This window comes from Castor canadensis, chromosome 1, assembly GCF_047511655.1.
Source record: "Castor canadensis chromosome 1, mCasCan1.hap1v2, whole genome shotgun sequence".
Taxonomy (NCBI): Eukaryota; Metazoa; Chordata; class Mammalia; order Rodentia; family Castoridae; genus Castor; species Castor canadensis.
This window is the reverse complement of record NC_133386.1, coordinates 193,590,195-193,609,483: the sequence shown is the minus strand read 5'-3', so window position 1 is coordinate 193,609,483 and position 19,289 is coordinate 193,590,195. Positions and strand designations below refer to the sequence as shown.

The window sequence follows — 19,289 nt, the reverse complement described above, 5'->3', positions numbered from 1 at the left end:
CCTGTCTTAGCCTCTTCAGTGCTGTGATTATAAGCTTGTGCCACCATGCCCAGGGTTATAGGGCATCTAGGGTTTTGAGAGAATTAAGTGAATTAATCCATTCATAGTTGTTAGCACAGCAGCTGGCACATTGCAAGGCTCAATAAATATTATCATCATCAATTGATAGGTATAATGTGCTTAGAATTAGAGACAGCATTGAAGGAGATATGCAAGATCCAGTTTTCTAACAGATGTCTACTTATTCCAGGACCCTTATTTTTGATTTATACTTGCTCAGTACATTCGGCTAAATATTTAGTTTCAAGAGAGAGGTTTTGCCTCCCTCCAATCTAATCCTGAAAATGCTGATTACACTGGGAGAAGAGGGAAAGGAAAAGAGAATGATAGAGCATCAGTAATATTGTAAAACATAACATCTGTGAAGGTAGAGGATATAAGGATATGTATTGAAAGCTGTTGAAAAATGGGTGGTGGGAGGTAAAGGGGTAAGGGAGAGTAATGGAAGGGGTTGAATGGACCAAAGTAAAGCACACCCATAGCGGGGATACATTGAGACATCCCTTTGAACATCAACTTAAATATTAATGATGAAAGACAGGACTGTAAAATAGACATAATGTGTGTATGGAAGTACTTGTGGGAGGGATGGGTGAATGAAGATTAGGGTGGAGGGGTTGATAGACTTCATATAATTATATGAAATAAAACAAAGAAATCTCTTGCAATTGCTTTAAGAGTGTCAGGGAGGGGATTGAGAAGGAGAGACAGTGGGGGTGATGTAACCAATGTACAATATAAGCCTAATCAGAATTTGTTGCTACGAATCCTTCCCTTGTAACAAATATATCCTAAAAGAATTTATAATAAAAAAGAAAATGCAGGTTATAGTTGGAATTTTTTTTATTCGAATGCTCCAAGTCGGTATGTGTCCCCTTTGGTGGCTTTACCGTGCAGCTGCAGTATTTGTAGCCTGTGGCAGCTGGAGCGGGAGGAATAGAGGGATCTTTCCTTCTTGATGGAAAGAATAGCTCCCTGTTTAGACCCACTTCCTGCTTGGATTGACTTCCTACTGAGAACCACTTCCTACTTAGAGTACTGGGATAAACTTGGCTGCCACTGTACTTACAGAAGTACACTTGCCTCCTTTTTCTGTCCCTGTTCCCAAGGTACACTACCCAACCACTTCATTTCTGACAGCATATAAGCAACACTAGCAAGACCCAGGAGGTTTAGGGTCCTTTCTTTTCTCTATTAACCCTAAGAACAGAGACTGAATTTTATCAATGATGGCCTTGTCCATCCCCCTAACTGTGCGTCCACATTCCTGGTTTACCTGTATGCCTTAGTTGTAGTCCTCTTTCTCACACTGCTGGCATGGGCATCCCCCTGGCACATAACTCCTCAGGGATGCTAATTAGACAGGCACACCCACTTGCCTTGGCATGTTTTATGAATGACCCAAACTGCAAACACCAACATGTATAAAACATATGCTCTCTGCTTTGTGTAATTTCAGATACCAAAATATGCCTACACATAGGAGTATGTGCATATAGACACACATATTCTTTTTTGCCTGGTAGAAAGAAATATGCTTCTGCGATGTGTCTTTTACTCCCACACATGCCCCTCCATGGCTGGCACGTCTCCTAATTACTTCCATCTACTCCCTCCCCATAGACCTTTTGTGTGTATATTTTGGCATACATTACATTCTTTTGGTTCTAGCTAGTTCCTTTCTGTCTCTTTTCCTTTCTCTGCCTCCCTTTTTCTCCCTCTTCTTCACAACTCTTTAGAAAATTTGTTAAACTATACACTCTTTATTATTAATGCACATTTATGAAAAATTCTTCACAGTTACAAAAGTTTATAGTTATAAAATCATCTCCATACAAAGGTTGGCATCTTCTCTTGAACCTCTACCCTCCCTAGCCCTCCCATCACCAGACATCAGTATACTGCAGGATAGTGCTTAGAAAAATTGAGAGCTCTGTAGATCCAGCTCTCCAATAAGTGCTGTGGCAAACGTAAGGGTGATTTACAAAAGGACCTGTGACTTGCCTTCCTTACTTCCCTTTTGCTTCCTTCTGGGGTGGGCAAGAGTAGACACATTTCTCTGGTTTTGGGAAGACATCCTTTTGATGAATGAATAAAAGTATCTCCTTATGCTCTTCTGCTGTGGGAAAGAATGTCAGCAAAGACAGCTATGGAGAAAATGGGGGGTGTGGGCCTTCCCTGCAAGTTGAAGAGAAATACCTGTCTTGGTCTGTTCAGATCTATATATCTAGCTGCTTTTAAGGAGCCATGAAGTTCTATAGCATCTCTGGGGACCTATTTCTTCAAGGTTCTTTGGGAATCTTGGCAAGAATCAAAAAAGAGATAAGAGTTTAAGGGTAACCAGAGGCAATTAATTGGTCCAGAGTGGTGTGGTACAAAGACCACAGTCTTTTATAAAGAACAATTTTCTTGGCCCAGACTTTGACTGTTATAGTCCTGTTGGTTAAACTTTGATCTCCTCAGGTCCAGCATGAAGGAAACTTCTGTGATGAAGATAAGTTTCTGAGGAATAGAGGAGGACAGAGGGAAACAGGGGAGCAGTCAGGTTCTCTTTAGAATGCCCCTGTCACAGTTTTCTCTTTTTATATTTTCTGAGCATCCAGGCCTACTCTAAACCTGGTGGGAGTCCACCTTTGCATATCAAATAATTCAATAGCAAGCTGTCTGAGTGGACTATGTCAGAGAATTTAAACTCAAATCTCATAGAGATCTTTCCCAAGTCAGCTGATAGTCAACATAAATGGAATCTAACAGACAGACATATAGACACCGAGATACCCCAGCACATATACAGTAGCTGGTGTGGAACAAACTGAATGATGTTTTTGCAAATACCATAATGGGGTTGTGGTCACCAAGTATATGGGAATAACTCCAACCAGGATTGTTAGGTTTTTTTCTAGAAGCTTAGTTCTGACAGCCTGAACAAGACTGTGGTGGTGAGTTCCTTGTTAGTAGGGAGGTTGAATGTCTCCCTCTCTGTGCTTTAGTTAATTGGGGACCTTCTAACAGTTAGAGAAACATTTTCTTTAAAACTCATGTATCCTGCCTAGAAAGCTTTGCCATTAGTGATGACCAAATTGTACCACTAGAAAGAAAACTTGATCTCAAGGAGCATTTGGTATCTCATTGGGTTCTAGTTCTATGCCAGAAAGAGAAAAAAGTACATATCTTAAAATATGTTAGCTATATTTCAGTAAACAAGTCCACAGGAAATTGTTATAGACTAACAAGGTATTCTTCTATAGGAAGATTAACTACTCTGTCAGGACAATTAGTTCTAAAAGTTCTTCTCCAAATACTTTAGGCTGTTGAGTTGACTGATGGAGAATAGATGGAATCCATCATCCTTGGCCACAGTGGAAGGAAAGAGCAGGGCACAGCTCTGCTTCAGATGTCACAGGAGCAGGGCTCTGGCCCAGATGGTATAAGCGAGATTCAGGGACACAAAGTTCAAGTTTCTGGGGCCTTTTTTGGTTGACTAGCTCAGGACAGATGAATGGGGGAGACTTCTTGGAAGATGACACGTTCTCATTCATTTATTTCAGCTATAATGCAAGCTTCCTGGGACTAGAGGCAAGAAAGAAAGCTGCTGTTTTCATTCTCACCCTGACCAGCCTTGCCAGCAAGTTGGAGTGTGCGTAGGTCCCCCACCTGCACTCCCCGCAGAGGCTCTCATCTGTAGTTTTCTCTGTTCCCTTGGTATCTCTTGCAATACATCACAGCAAGGCTTTAGTAGGAGTGGTTAACACAGATTCTTCTGATTCCCAAAGATCTTATCTTTTTTTAACATGACAACCACCATGGCTACCAGTTCTAATTCTTCATTTATACATTGTAATGCGGTGTCTTTTGTTCAGATATTACCTGTGCCGCTTCTATGTTCCAAAGGCTATAATTTGAACATCATATTTGAGGGCATATTCCAATCCCTTCACAGCTAGCTTCCACTGCTCTTTATTTAGGTAATCTATTAGTATGTTCATGATTGCTGAATTCTAAGGCTTTACCACCCAGCTCTGTAAGACAGTCTCTTTCCCAAATACTCTGGAAAGAACTGGAAAGAGTACTCAGCTGGAGTTGAGGGCAACTTTGCCACTTCGGCAAGTCCTACCCAATCTTAAGCCTAACTACACAATAGCCTCACTGATGTTTGGTTTGTCTTCTACACAGAGTTGTAAAAAGCCAAGGAGAATGATGCAAAACACTTCCTGAACTATCCAGTGCTGAACAAGACAGGGAAGATTATGATGAAGCCGATGAAACTCATGATGAAGATGAAGATGACAATTGTGCTTTGCACATAGTCACTTGGTCTTTGATTAGATGTAGTTTCCCTGAATGGAATTGTCTATCACCTTCCTTCTGGGGCTTAGGTAAGTTACTCAGCTCACTACAATTATTCAACTATAAAATGGGAATAATAAAAACTACCAGGCAGAGTTGCTGTGAGAATCGGAATAAATGAGTCAGTAGATATAAAACTACACAGAAGACTGCCTGGTTCTTAGCAGCAACTTCATGAGTACTACTTGATTTAAATTTATATAGTATTAGAAGGAATTGTGATGTTCCCCAACTTAGATGGGGCAACAGAAAGAGTAGAGACTTTATTTTAGTCACAAGTTGTCATGTGACTTTAACCTCTCTAAGCCTGAATTACCTCATCTGCAAAACAGGAACAGCAATGTACCCTTCAAAGGATTGTTGTGTGTGTATGGAGAGAGCTTATCACAGTGCCTGACACTGGCAAGTGCTCAGGAATTAATAACTCTTCTACCCTTATGCTTAAATGGGTGAATTGCTTAGGAGAAAATGAACTCCCTCCTACGGTTGGTCATGACTATGGTGGCTTTATCCTTCTGCCTTGGGTACTGTCATGCTACAGGTCTGTGGCCCACAGTGCACTTTCCTGGTGAGATCCCTTGGTGTGAGCACCGTGGCAAGAATAGTCACATAATGGGGGTCCCAAAGTTCCAGGACTCTTGCTGCCCTGTTGTGGGTCTTCCTGCCTTCCTCTTCTGAGTGAGGCAAAAGACAGGGATAGGAGGAAGAGCACTGAAAGTGTCCGTTCTTAGCCTGCTGCCTGGAACCACACCAGCAGGCTGCAATTGGTGATGTAGTTTGGAGGGCAGTCACTGGGAAATGGTCTCACCCCATAGCTTCTGGTAGATGGAGGCCAGATGGCTGGCATGGAGGCATTCCCACTCCCAGGAAGCAATAGTTATAGCAATGAGAGCTGACAGGTTGGGTGTCAGAGGGAAAGTTTTGGTTTTGTGGACACCCCTTCTATATACTTATGCTGTCACAAAGAACAGTTCACTGTTCTCAACTCACCATTCCTGTTCTGGCCTCTGTTATTTGCTTATGTCACCCTTCTTTGACATTTTTTGATGACTCAACTCACAAGCCACTCCACTCTTGTAATTCTTCTTGGATTTTGTGGGTCGATCATGTGTTCAGAGCACTGACATATTATCATAAAGGAATAGTTTTGGAATCTCTCCTGTATTTTTTTTTTTTTTTGGTGGTACTGGGGTTTGAACTCAGGGCTTCATACTTGCTAGACAGTTTCTCTACTGCTTGAGCCATGCCTCCAGCCCCTTCTCTTCTGTATTTGAAATAAGTGCCTCAAAGGCAAGGATTGGGTTGGATTCATCTTTCTTATATACCCAGTTCTAGCATAATGCCTGGCCCAAAGTGGATAGATGCTCACATAAAGTTAGTTTCCCAACCTTGTTTGCGCCTTGATGGAGGTGGTGAGGGCACCATGAAACCAGCCAGGATGAGGGTCTGGCAGTCAGCAGCAATGGCAGTCAGCAGCATGGAGGGATGAGAGGCACCTGCATCAAATCTCTTCCTCTTCACTGGCCTTGCTCCAACGGTGGCAGCAGTTGGCTGTGATGCCTAGGAGGAAGTTGGTGGCCACAGAAGCGATGGAGACCACGAAGCCCACGAATGCAATGAAGAGGTAATCATCCAGGGTCAGAGTCAGGTGGCAGGCCTTGAAGCTCTCCTCAGTGAGTGAGAAGAGGGGGGCTCCTTCAACTTCAGGGGGTCCCCGGCACTCAGCCAGCTGAGAATCTGCAACAGAGAACCAGGCAGGGTGAGGCACTTCGGGGACACTGAATGGATTGATGTGGCCCACATCCCTCCCAGGAGCCAAAAATCCCATAGCTACTTCCAATAATAAATCTGGGTCTTTTGTGGGATACCATTGTCTCTTGCTATAAGCCTAGTCAACTAGCCTTGGGATTCTGACCCTAAATCATCTTAACACACTCAAATAAGTGATGCCTTCAAGCCTGAAGTCCAGTTGTGTCACTCTCAGCCTGACACCTTCCCCTGGCTTCTTATCTTTGCACAGAATGAAAGTCAGTGTCCTCACTGTGTGCTCCAAGGATGGTTTCCCAGCTCTTCCAGTATGCTTCTAATTTACTCTGCTCTAGCCAAATGTGGCTCTGGTAGTTCTTCCATGATCCCATGCATGTCCCCTCTTAAGGGGGAGAGGATGTCTTTTATTTATCCCTTATGAGGGAGGGATCTTTTCCCCTGGATCTGTCTCATAGCTCACTTCCTTACTTCCTTTGGGACATGACTGATGCTACCTTCCCTTATGATTCTGTATAAAATAGCACCTTTATTCCCCCAAGGTGTCCTGTCACATCTACTCTGCTTTATCTCTCCCCAGTATTTAATCACTGATTGATAGTTTGTCTATTGTCTATCTTCTCATAGTCTCCCTAGTATTAGAACAGGGTCCCATTCATACTAAGTATGCAGTGAATCTTTGTTAAATGAATATGGGAATCTGTCCAAGTTAAGCCTTGAGTTATTCTACATGGGACTTTTCCAGATACATAGAATATAAGGCTAAGAGCATGGACTTTGGAGCCATCATCCTGAGTTCAAATCCCCTCGTCACCTCTCACTATTGTGTGATTATGAGTAAGTTATTGAACCTCTCTGTGTCTTTGCTTCTTCATCTGTAAAACAAAGATAATAACAGAATCCAACTTCTAGAGTCATAGTGAGGATTCAGTGACTTAACATATGCAAATGTCACATTCCTGGTGCATAATAAGAACCATGCAAGTGCGGGATTTTTCCCCCCAGTATTGGGATTTGAACCCAGGGTTTAGTGATTACTTGGCCAAGTGTGAGATTTTTAAAATTATCATAGATTGGTCTCTTCCTACAGGTCAGATTCTGCACTGACGTTTCTGTAGGAGGAGGCTGATCTTTTCATGAGGTGGTGTTCTTTCCAGCATTGGTGGTCTCGACTTATCCTCCCAAGGTCACTTCTATAAGTGCATGATGATTATCAGTAGTCTTATCTCAGTCTGCCTTAGAAGTAAGCGTGGGATACAGGGGAGGTATTCCCTACAGGGCTGGTTCTGGCTTTGCAGCAGCCAGCCATGCCTTCATTTTGGGTATAAATATTAACTGAGCTCTTAACCTTGAGCAATTTTTTTTGCCTGTCTCTCATGTTGTGCTTTATAAGAAGGGAATAATTTAATCTAAAATTTCTGAAACAATCAATGTGAAGAAGCTTTAAAAATTATGGAGGGTTTAATTATAGGGTGTAAAAGTGCCATGAATTCATTATGCAGTTTTTGAGGGCAAAAATCAAAATGATGGACTTGGATCAATTCTTTTGACAAATGGATGTGTATCATTATCCCATCAGAAATGGAAGGTCAAGTTTGGAGGGAAGAGGCAACTTTCCCCAAGTCCCAGGTTGAGTCCTTCCTGTAGGATGTTTGCACAGGACCCCCAGACCCTACCCATGCCAGGACTGTGTCTGGAATTGACCCACAAGGAGTTCTCTGGAAACTGGAAGATGCTGAACTCCAAAGTCTATTGTGTTAATGAGCAGAGTAATAGTGAGATAGTGAGGACTGGGGGACACAGATGAACTGAGCGCAAACCCCAGGACCACATAGGATGCAATATGGGAGGCTGGGGGTTGACAAAGCTCTCTAGTAAGTCAGGGCATGAATCCTGAAGTCAGATTTTATCCTAGTAGCTCTTTTTAGTCCTTTTGTGCTTGAATTTTTCAAAAAAGCATAGATAATAGTGAGACTCCCACAAAGAAAAAGGGAGGAAATAATGAAAAAAAGACCTTTTTTTTTTCCATTAAGGGGACAATATCACCTAGTTGTATCTACGCTGGCAAGGCTTTGCCTCTAAGAGGAAACATTTTGATGTATTATGGTGTAAGTATGCTCTGTGGAGGAATGGGAGGCCCAGGTTTCTAGCTGTGGCCTGCTTGTCTCTTTCTGTGACATGTGGACATTGCCCTTCTCTGCAGCTCAGGTCTCTCTAACCTGCATTCATGTGTGAGCCTGCACTGATAGGATTTTTGTGCCCCCCTCTTACTTGTTAGGAGCTGGGTTTCTGCAGGGCAGCAGGGACTTCAGAGAACCCAGAAGAAGAATTTCTGTTGTGATGGGAGCTGAGTGCCTGAGGGCCCTTTCTGTCACTAGTGACAGAAGACAGGAAAGGCACGGCCTGCAAAGGTGGGTTGGTGGGGAGATGGCTTCAGGCAGCCTCCCCCTCCTGCCCCTCATCATCGCCCCATCTCAGTCCCCATCTATTTTGGTCCTAGAGAATTTCCTCCCACAGCTCTGTGGAAACACTGGAATCGTGACCCACAGCCCCACCACACTATTTTCGTCTTGGGCTCCCCACTCAGCCCTCCTCTCCCGCCTGCCTCCTTCAGCACCATTTTTCTGAGAACTTTGGGCCCAGGCTCTCTGAAATTCCTGGAATGGGGTCCTAGTGATTCCTGTCATTCTGTGGCTGGGAACCCAGGTTCAGTGCTGTCATACAGAAAGGCTGGTGGCTGAGACTACTGCCAAACTGCCTGCTTCTGGGCCAGACTTGCACACCACTGGGTGAAACCAGGACACATAAAACCTGTGTGACTTGGGCTTCTTTAGGTTCCAATCCACTCTCCAGTTGGGATTGGCTTGTCGAATTGCCACATCTCAGCTACTCATTTCAGCTTCCCACCTCATGCACAAATCTTGAAAACTCTGCTGAGGCCATTTGGCTAGTCTAGACTTGTCTAGAACCCGATTCTTCAGGATATGGCCAGAGGACAGCCAGACTGTTAGGGTTCAAATCTTGACTTTAACACTCAGTAGCTGTGTGACTTTGGACAAACTACTAAAAACCTCTTTGTGCCTCAGTTTCCTCTTATGTAGAGTAGAGGCCTCTACATATACTCCTCTTATGTAGAGTAAAGCTCTTGTGAGGATAAGATGAGCTAAAGTAAAAAATATGCTTAGAATAAGGACTGGTAGATAGTATTAAAATAAATAGACATTACTATTTCTTGGAAGAGTTTTCTCAGTACTCAAAACGCTTAGAAAAACAGTCTGGTAAATCAGAACACAGCTTAGAAGTCAAATAAACTTGAGTTTTACCTGTGACTACCATTTTCTAAATGAGTGACTCTGGGTAAATCTTTTCATTGCTCTAAATCTCAGTTTCTTCACTGTAAAATGGGGATTGGATGAGATAATATTCATAACCATCATCTACCATCAGCTATTCCTACTTGTTTACTCCAGCTATGTCTGTCACATGCACCACAGAGGCAAGGGGATGTCTGTTTCATGAATGAATGGGTTCCCATTCTTGCATGCATCACAAAAAAATTCAACAAATGCCTGAAAAGACTGAAAGAGCAGATGTACAAAGATCAGGACACCTAGATGTGCTCAAGAGCTCTGTCTCCCCCTTTTTTGGAGCCTTTGCCCTGGTGGCCTAGTCCAGGCACCTCCCTTACCAGCTGTACAGCGCTGAATCCGGTTTCGCAGCCATTTCAACAGAGGTTCCATGGTGCAGCCACACACCCAGGGGTTGCCCCCAATCTGCAGGGTCACCAGCCCTGGCAGACCCTCCAGGGCCTCCAGGCTGAGGAAGGCCAGGCCGCCATAGCTGAGGTCCAGGTCTCGGAGCTGCACAAGGCCCTGGAAAGCCTGGGGGTGCACTCTACGTAGCCATGGGTTGTGGCTCAGGTCAATGTGCACTAGCCCATGGGCCTCCTGGAACATGTCGGCTGGCACATGGCTGAGGTTGTTGTAGCTCAGGTCCAGGTGTGCCAAACGCTTGGCATGCAGGAAGAGGCCTGGGGGTAGCTCCGTCAGGGAGTTGTTGTGCAAATCCAGTACCCGGAGCTCTATGTAGCATGTAAGATAGCCAGGTGGCACAGCCGTGATGCGGTTGTGGGCCAGGCTGAGGTTGCGGGTGTCCATTGGCAGGTCTGGGGGCATGGAGAATAGCCGCTGGCTGCTGCAGTCCACCACCTGGTTATGGCAGGTACAAAGGACTGGGCAGCTGTTACCTGCATCAGAGCACATCACCCCGGCTGCCAACAGGAGGGAGACCAGCAGCATGGTTGGCTGGGAGGGCCCAGGCCAGGGCAGCTGGGCCCAGGTATCACCCATTTTAGGCAACTGGCAACAGCAGTGCTGAAGGGAGCCCATCAGGGTTGTGTCCATGGGTCCACAGTCAGTGTCCAGGGAGACAGCTACATCAGAGGCCTGAGTCCTGAAGGTGGAGCTCCTGAGCACGTGGTGTCATGGCTCAAGCTTTTCCTGGAGCCTCTAAGCACCGAAGGGCTTCCTGAAATCCACAGGAAGTCCCTTTTTTGGAGCCTAGGGGGCAAGAAACCCAGTTGAGGACCCCCAGGGTCTGAAAAGATGATCAAAACTCGAGAAAGGAAGGTGACAAGGATGGGACTGGAGCAGCTGCCAGCAGGTCCTGGAAGGGTCCCTGCAGATCTTTTGTGCCCTTCTCACTCATGCCTGCTGGGTGCTTCCTCTTGGCTCTATGTCTGAGAGGTGAGGGAGATGAAAGGTGGCCTTTAAATGTCCTGGCACTTCTTCTAAGAAAGCTTAAGTCCTGTCCCAAGTCTGTGACCAATTAGGAAGTCAGGGCTGCACCTGGGTCTTCAACATTTAAGGTCTCAGAGGCCATTTCTCCTGGTAATCCAGTGGGCTTGAGTTCAGGAAAGTCCTTCAGTGGGAGTTTTGGGAAGAGAGCCTGGGAGCAAATAGGTCTCCATTTGCCTCTGAAACCCAGAGTCCTTAGCCTCAGTGGCTGCTGGAGTCCCCAGGGATGCTCCTTGCTCCCCAGGGAGAAGAGGATCCTAAATGACACCCACTCCCTGGGCTACCAAAGCTGGAAAAATCCATGAGTCCTGGAGGTACAGGTTGGGGGTCAGTTAGGAGAGCTTTGGCTACTTTTTCAAGTTGGTGCCTCCCTTGGTGTAGCTGTGTATTCAGCTGGTGGACGCAGAATTCACTCTATTAACAAGGAAAGCACTCAGGCAGAGAAATCCAGGGCTCTCTACATCCCTGTCCCCCTTACCTAGGTCTCTTCTCCCACCACATTCATCCCCTTTTCTTGTTTTCTTTCTTTTCTTTCTTTCTTTCTTTCTTTCTTTCTTTCTTTCTTTCTTTCTTTCTTTCTTTCTTTCTTTCTTTCTTTCTTTCTTTCTCTCTCTCTCTTTCTTTCTCTCTCTCTTTCTTTCTTTCTTTCCTTTCTCTCTCTCTCTCTCTCTTTTTCTTTCTTTCTTTTTTGACTACCCCAAACACACAAAGTTCTCTGTTTACTGTTTCAGGTGTGGACTGTGGTGGACTCAGAGCCCAACCTCACATTATGGTTGTCACCCACTAAATAACATTCTCTGCCAGACTGCAGCCATCCTCTTCCGGGGTTTCTGCCCTCAGCTGGATGTGTTTTCTTCTGCTGCCCATCGCTCCACCCTCATCAACACCAAACACCCCACCCTTAAACAACTCCCGCCATGCTCTGGCTCGTTACACCCCTTTCAAACTCTTTCTCTCTCCATCATACACAGGCTCATATTTTCCCAGTTTTATCTCCTGCTTCCTCCTGCTTACACACTTCCGCAGACCTCCTTCCCCAGTATGCCCCAGCCATCTCTCACCCCAGTGTACACTGGTAATCCCAGCATCCCTTTCCACAAACCCTTCACTCTCCTGCTCCCTGCCCCCAGCTTAAGCCCACACCCACACGTGGTTAGGTAAAGGGTTGGAGAATTATGGCACACCTGGAGCCTTGCCCTGTTGGCACTCTCCAGCCTCTAAGGCCCCGACTTCTTCCTTACCTACTGCTGTCCTCACATGTCCTCCCCCACCCCTTTCTCTAGCATTGCCTCTCTTCCCACTCTTGCTTCCCACTGCTTCCAGCCTTAATCTCGCCCCCTGGGAAATCATCCCAGTGCCTCTTTATCCAGACTCATTTTTCTGAGCCCTAAGATCTCCTGAAACACTCCCACAGGCCCTCGTGAGCCTACTCACTCCGTTCCAAGAACACAGCCATCAATCTGTCGCAGACACGGGTCTCCCTCCCTCATTCTGGAATCCCGCTCGCTTGCTTGCTTGCTGGCTTGCTTCAGAACAGATTGCCTATTCAGCTCTTCCCTTCCCCCGGCTCTCATCTTCCATGGTTCCTGGATCCCAGGGCAGCATATTCTGTGGTTTCCTGTCCTGTGGTCCCTGTGTCCCTTCTTTTACCCAGAAGGGAAATCTGAGAGAGGATGCTTAGAAGAAAGTTCACAGAATCTGAATGCTTCTTTCTGAAACTCAGCTGGTGCTGAGGCTGCCGGGTATGTGGTTTCCGCCAGAGCCAGGTTTTCCCCTCCCTTCTCCTTCCCTCCCTTCTCCTTCCCTCCCTCTCTTCCTCCTCCCTCCATCCCTCTCCCTCCTCTCTCTTTTTCACTCCCCTTTTTTCCTCGAGGGCCAGGTAATGACGTTTCACTGTCTCTTAGCAACTGCTTCTACATCTCTGAGCAACAGGAGAACTGGCTATAGACCCCACCAAGATGAAAGAGGAGAGAGCTAAGTTCTCTGCAGAATCCATGGCCACTCACAGGATCCTAGTGATATGAAAAGGGGGGGAAGGGACAGGAGGGTAGGCAACCTAAGTCAGGGGTAGGGGAAGAGGAGTAGGTAGGGAGACATTGAGTAGGAATCTCGATGAAGGAGAACACTTTAAGGGCATCAGATCCCAAAGGGAAACTAGAGAGGGCTTGGAATGGAGAAAGGGACTTAGTGGGGGAGGGAAAAGCAAAATGACACTAGAGGGTAAAGACATGAATAAGGATGGAAAGAAAAAAAGAGAAATGCATGTGATACTCAATGTTTGTTCACTCGATGGGATTTATCTATCCAGTCACTATAACATCTCTTTTCCCAGGTCTGAATGTATGAAGGGTCTCCCACATGAGGTGACTGTCTGAAGACTTGTTAGGAACAATTAAAGATGAGACCTTTTCTGTCTCCCTTGATTATCCCTAAGTCCTGATACCACACCCTTTCTGGGGCTAGGAATTTTCGCTAGAATAGATCAATTTTCCCCTGGCTTGGGAACTGAGGGTCCTTGGGATGCAAAGGGCCAACTGCCTGGTTCAGGTGGGAGTACCTGGGGCTCTTCAGACACTTGGATCTATCTGTAGGGGACTGAAGTGGCTAGCAAAGCCTTGGGGTTCTTTCTTCTTTCTTCAGGCCTCAGGCATTATTTCTGCTATTCTGTTCTCTTGAAGTGTCCTATTACCCTACATACCCAGTGTGACCTCATATGAGGTTGAAATTTTCACATCTCTTCTTGCTGACCTACTCAACAAATCTATTGCTGTCCTGCTTTTCAAAATTGGCTTGACTTGTTGGTTCAAAGACCTGACTCATTCCCTTTTAAAATTCCTCCTCCTACTCCTCCTCCTTTTTCTCCTCCTCCTCCTCCTTCTCCTTTTCTCTTCAGTAGGGTCTCTCTATATAGTTCAGGCTGGCCTGGAAGTTGTGATCCTTTTGCCTTTGCCTCCCAGTTGTTGGGATTATAGGTGTACACCACCATGCTCAGCTTCATTTCCCTTTTAAAAATATTTTTTTGAACATTCACTGTGTGCTGTGTAGTTGGCCAGATGGTAGACTTACAGCTGCTGAGAAAATGGACATAGACAAGTACCTAATGGAAGTGATATTGGCTCTGTGTTTTTAATCAGTTCACCTGGGGCCTCTTGTATTTAGGTAATATCTTAGATCTTTGGGGGAGGGGGAACCAAAATAGAGTAGTAGAAAACATGTGTGAATTTATGCAGGTTCTGGACACTGACAAAGTTCCAAAGATTGTTGACCTTGTCCTCTCTAACATGATTTCCTGTATGGTTACAGAAAGGCAGCTTCCCACTTTGTAATATGACAAACATTTATTTTATTACAAACATTTTGAATCTTTCACATCCTACTGTGTCTTGTGCAGAGTAAGATGGTAGCCACTTCATAAACAGTTTCTGACGCTATGGAGGTAAAAGCAGTTTGCCTTCTCTCCTTTTCTCAAAGAAGAGAATGGCTGTTCAATCTTATTTCTGAGTTTAGAAATAAAATCTTAATCATACTCAGAAAAGAACATGGTGAAACAAGTAATCTAACTATAACTGGGGACCATTGGCCTTTGGAAAGCAAAGCTGGCTTCATACTCTAACTGATAAATGGTAGAAAACCCAATTATCTCACCAGAGGGAATCATGAAAGGTAACAAGGCTAAGAAAGTATTCAGCACAATTCAATATTTAATGATGACTAAAAACAAATAAAAAAGAGTGGAGATTCTCTTTCCTTACATGATAGGAAGTTTATATTTATAATTAGAACTAGTAATATGGCTAAAGGAAAACATTAGTGACAGTTTCCTTCTAGGCAAGAATGTCTCATTATTATTTGAAACTTCGATTTTCCTACCTGTGAAATGTGGATAATAATAACGGCACCTAACTCATCGGGTTATTTCATGTATGTGAGTCATTACTACTAATGTGCTTATAGCAATACACAGTGAGTACTACAGATGGGTTTGTTAAGTCAACAAATAAATAAATAGCAGGATAAAAATTAGAGATAGTTTTGTGAAAAGGAAACAAATTGCACAAAAATAGGAGGGAAAGAAAAGAATATATCACATTTGCTATGATTTGAATGTATTCTTGAGCAATATAAGTTGCAAAACTTACAGGAAACTCCAATTCAAGAACACTATGATGGTACATATTGTCTTCTCTAAAAGTGAGGTTCAATGAGGTAGAAATATTTCCAGTCACTACTCACTTTTAATCATTCTATGGATCATTAATAGAAATCTGTGAATCCCAAACTGGTGTTTCATGGTACACTATGTGTCATGAGAAAAATGTTTGTTTTCAAGTAAGGTTAGAAAATAGTACATTAAACAAAATTAAACAATTTTATTTATTGGAAGAGTTCGAGAGGCTTTAATGTACAAATAGTCATGACAAGTCTGTACATGAGAGCATTGGGGAGTGAAGGATGTATAATACTCAGCATTTCCTATACTTATTTTAGATTTCTAGTTTTCTATCTACCTTGCTTCCTCCTCTGTTTCCTCTACCCACTTTCCTCCTTCCTTTCCTTCTCCTGATTTTCTTCCTTCTTCTTTCAGGCAGTAATAGGATTTGAACTCTGGACCTCACCCTTGGTAGGCAGGCACCCTACCTCTTGAGTCATGTCCCCAGTCCTTTTACTTTTTCAGTTTGTTTTTCAGATAGAGTCTTCTGCTTTTGCCATGCTCAGTCTCAGACCAAGATCCCCTCCTGTCTCTGCTTCACAAGCAGCTGGGTTTGTGGGCATGAACCATCATGCCTGGTCTGGCCTTTTATTTTTTTTTTGGGGGGGAGAGATTCTTTCTATGTAGCCCAGGCTAGTCTTGAACTCAAGATCCTCCTGCTCAGCTTTTTGAATGCTGGGACAACAGTTATGTGTCACCATGCTTGGTTTCTTCTTCTTTCTTTTTTTGATCAGAATTATTAATATTGGGAACAGTTTTTAGTAAGGTGCGGTTTGGGAAATACTCAACTAAAGTTTATTAAAGACTTTCCCTTGATTAAATGTCTTCACTCTAGCACTAGTAGTTGGCAGCTATAAAAGGCTTTTTTAATATGAAGAAATGAGGCTTGTCTTATTTATGAGATCTATTACATACATAGATAACAAAAACTTCAGATTGAAACATTGGGTTGGGTGGTTAGCTGCTTCCCCATGCAAAGTGACTTTTTCTAGCATAGTAGACTTGCAGCAGGACTGGTTGAATTTTGAACCCCAGAAAAATGATAAATTATGACATATCACAGTTATAGAAATGGTACTGTCAGTGGGAAAATACACAGACATCCATCAAAGAGTTGTAGAAAATGAAATGAGTTGAAAAGTCATTTTCATTGTTATGATTTTCTGAATACGTGGAAAATTAGTTGTAACAGTGACAGAAAACTTTAAATACACGAGGCTTAATTTAATCTACCATATAAGGAATTTATTCAGAGAAAATTATGAAACCTTAGTAGAATGTAGAAAGAGGGAGAGATGAAAGCTGATCTCTCTTATTGCTGGGAAAGTTTAAAAACAGGAAGGATGACTCTACATTATCATAACTGAATGAAGCATTTAATAGAATCTGGTGAACTGGTAGTAAAAGCCACCTGGGGAAAGAATGGGTAAGAATGCACAGATGATGTTAATAAGGTGGTAATTATGGTCATGACGATGCTGATGAGAAATGCTAAGACTAATGATGGCAGATTTATTTAATTAGAAGATTAAGAACTATATTACAAGCTGTAAATCACTCAGTGGAATTATTCAATACTTATGCTTTGAAAGAGCATACATACCATACTTCTAGCAAGTGATTCTATCAGAAGACAGAATGGGAAAACTAGGAAATAGAACCACCACATTGAAAGTAACCTCAGGATAAGAAATGTCATTAAGGCATCAACTCCATACTTCATTTTTCTACATTGTAAAAATTCCAAATGCACCAAAGAAAGAAATAAACAATAAAATATAAACTAGGAAGAGAACAAAGCAACACAATTATCTTAGATGTGGAGAGAAGTTGGTAACGAGTCCATCTATAAAACTTAGTGTGTTTTACACATACCTTTCTTGAAAGCACTGGGATTTGGTTCAGGTCCACTTAGAAAATTGCTTATTCCTTTGACCTGGCAATTAGCAAGAAATTAGTTTATTAAAAATATTCATAGCAGGAATATTTTTGATAATGAAAAAGGAAGAAATAATGTCAGTGCCCAGCGTTTAGCAACAGAGGGTACTAAGCAAGCATCTTATTAATATAAAAGAAATGCCAGGAGAACATCACTAATTGTGGCATCCTGATGAGTGACATTATATGAAAGCGTGGAGAATCATGCTAACAAAATATTGCAGAGCAACAATTAACTCCTACTGACTGTCCCACCCACTGGCTCTCTGCCCCGAGGCTCATGACTTATCCTTACTGCTCAATTTCCTCATCTCTAAAATAGTCATGATCTTAGCATATACCTCACAGGGCCATTGGTAGATCTGAAAGAATCAACATCGGGACACTTCTCTGTTCTTTGTAACAGCTCTATGAATTAACCATTATTGTTGCTATTATCATCAGTATTGTTAGATGAAAGTGAATTGGATGCCTTCTGATCCTAATTCTTCAAAATCCCTTGGCTCATCGTGGGAGGTGGTATTGTATGGTGAGGGGGCTACATAACATTGTAGTTATGAGCAAGGGCTTTGGAGTAATAATTAATAATAATAATACCTGACTCAGAGTTATTAGCTAAATGACCCATATAAAATGGTTAGCATAGTGTCTGGACCACACTCCACTCTCAACAAACATTGTTGCTATGATTATGATTATTTTGAGCAGGAGTTGGTGGAGATGAGCATGGAACCACACCTCAACAACAGTACTAGTTCTTTTGGCAACAATTCAACCGATCCTTTTTACTTGTGTTTAGTTCCTGCTGTCTGCTCTTTGATTCCTGAGTTTCTGCTCCACTTCTTGAGCTTTTTGATATTTTTTTTCCTGTCTCTGCCTTGGTGATCCTCCAAGTTATTCTGCTGGCCTTGGATGCTGACATCATGCATGATTCTTATCCACTCAAAGATATGTGTTTGTGTGCATGTGTGTGTGTTTGTGTGAGTGCATAAGTGTGTGTGTACATGGTGTAGCACAGTGTACATGTGTGCACAGTGTTGTTGGTATGTGCAGGGGAGAGTAGATGTGAATAATCTGGAAACATAAATAGTAAAATCTCATGATTTTACCTGTCCAGAGGTCAGGTGCATTCTTATATACTGTGTTTGGCAGGTTTTTCCTGCTCTTGGTCCTGCCCTGGCCAGTCTTTCTGAGAAGACATGGGGAGGAGGAGATGCCAGATGGGAAATGAGAGGTGTGTGGAGGGAAACTCCTTTTGCGACCCAGTATTCTCTCAGCCATCCATTCCTGGAGTCATGGCTGCTGCAATTGTCCCTATTGATATAAAACCTGAGTTACTAAGTGATTATTAGCTTATTAGCAGTGTTTCTCTGAGAAGTTAATTTTATTAATATGGGAGAAAACACTAAAATTTGTTTGGAATTGCAATTCTGCTTCTTTTCCCTTTCTTTTGCCAGTAGTTTTCAGTGTAATTGCCTATTTATCTGTCCCCATTGCTATACTGTGAATAACTTGTGTGCAGGTACAGTGTTTTGTTTCTTTTTTCTCCCTCCAGTGTTTAGCACATACCAATCACAGAAATGTCACAAGAATTTGTTGAACAAGTAGATGAGTTTGTTCCTTTTTCTTTTTTTTTTGGGTGGAGGGTGTTACTGAGGTTTGGACTCAGGGCCTTGTGCTTGCTAGGCAGGTGCTCTATCACTTGAGCCCTAATTCCAGCCCTTTTTGCTTTTGGTTATTCTTGAGATAAGGCCTTGCTTTATGTCCAGGCTGGCCTGGACCGTGATCCTCCTATTTATGCTTTCCACCTAGCTGGGATGACAAGTGCACACAAAGCTTGGGTTGACCGTAGACATGATCCTCCCAGTCTCCACCTCCTGAGTAGCTAAGATTACAGGCTTGAGCCAACACACCAAGCTGTGAATTCACTCTTGAACATCAGGTCAGCTGTACCTTCCGGTAGCTTCCCTTCATTGGAAACTTATGACACCTCTGGCTGAGTCAGGCGTGTCTGAATGTCTGTTTAACTACTGATGCCTATCTAACTATTGTTGCCCACTGGTAGAAATTGCTGACGGCCTTCTGGAAGCTGAAGAAAGAGAAGAAGAAAGAGAAGTCCATGTGAAGGGGTGATCTGAAAGTCTGAGATTTAAACTCAATTTGCAGTACAATAG

The 19,289-nt window shown here is 43.4% G+C and overlaps 1 protein-coding gene across 2 annotated transcripts; it reads right to left on the bottom strand.

Moving 5' to 3' along the window:
- Positions 1-5,507: 5,507 nt before the first annotated feature.
- Lrrc55 (leucine rich repeat containing 55) lies at positions 5,508-12,761 on the bottom strand. Of its 2 annotated transcripts, none has more exons than XM_074045702.1 (3): positions 12,402-12,761; positions 9,860-11,381; positions 5,508-6,144 (listed from the first exon to the last, which is right to left on the bottom strand). In XM_074045702.1, the coding sequence occupies exons 2-3, from the start codon at positions 10,572-10,574 to the stop codon at positions 5,909-5,911; spliced, it is 951 nt and encodes a 316-aa protein (XP_073901803.1). In that variant the 5' UTR covers positions 10,575-11,381; positions 12,402-12,761; the 3' UTR covers positions 5,508-5,908. The 2 variants fall into 2 exon arrangements, with proteins under 2 accessions (XP_073901803.1, XP_020030882.1); XM_020175293.2 differs by having other exon boundaries at positions 9,860-11,360.
- Positions 12,762-19,289: the final 6,528 nt, after the last annotated feature.

Excerpts from the sequence above, each read along its gene's own strand:
- Lrrc55 (XM_074045702.1), bottom strand. The coding sequence starts at position 10,574 with ATGGACACAACCCTGATGGGCTCCCTTCAGCACTGCTGTTGCCAGTTG. Across the intron at positions 6,145-9,859 it reads GATTCAGCGCTGTACAGCTG|ATTCTCAGCTGGCTGAGTGC; the intron begins GTAAGGGAGGTG and ends TCTCTGTTGCAG.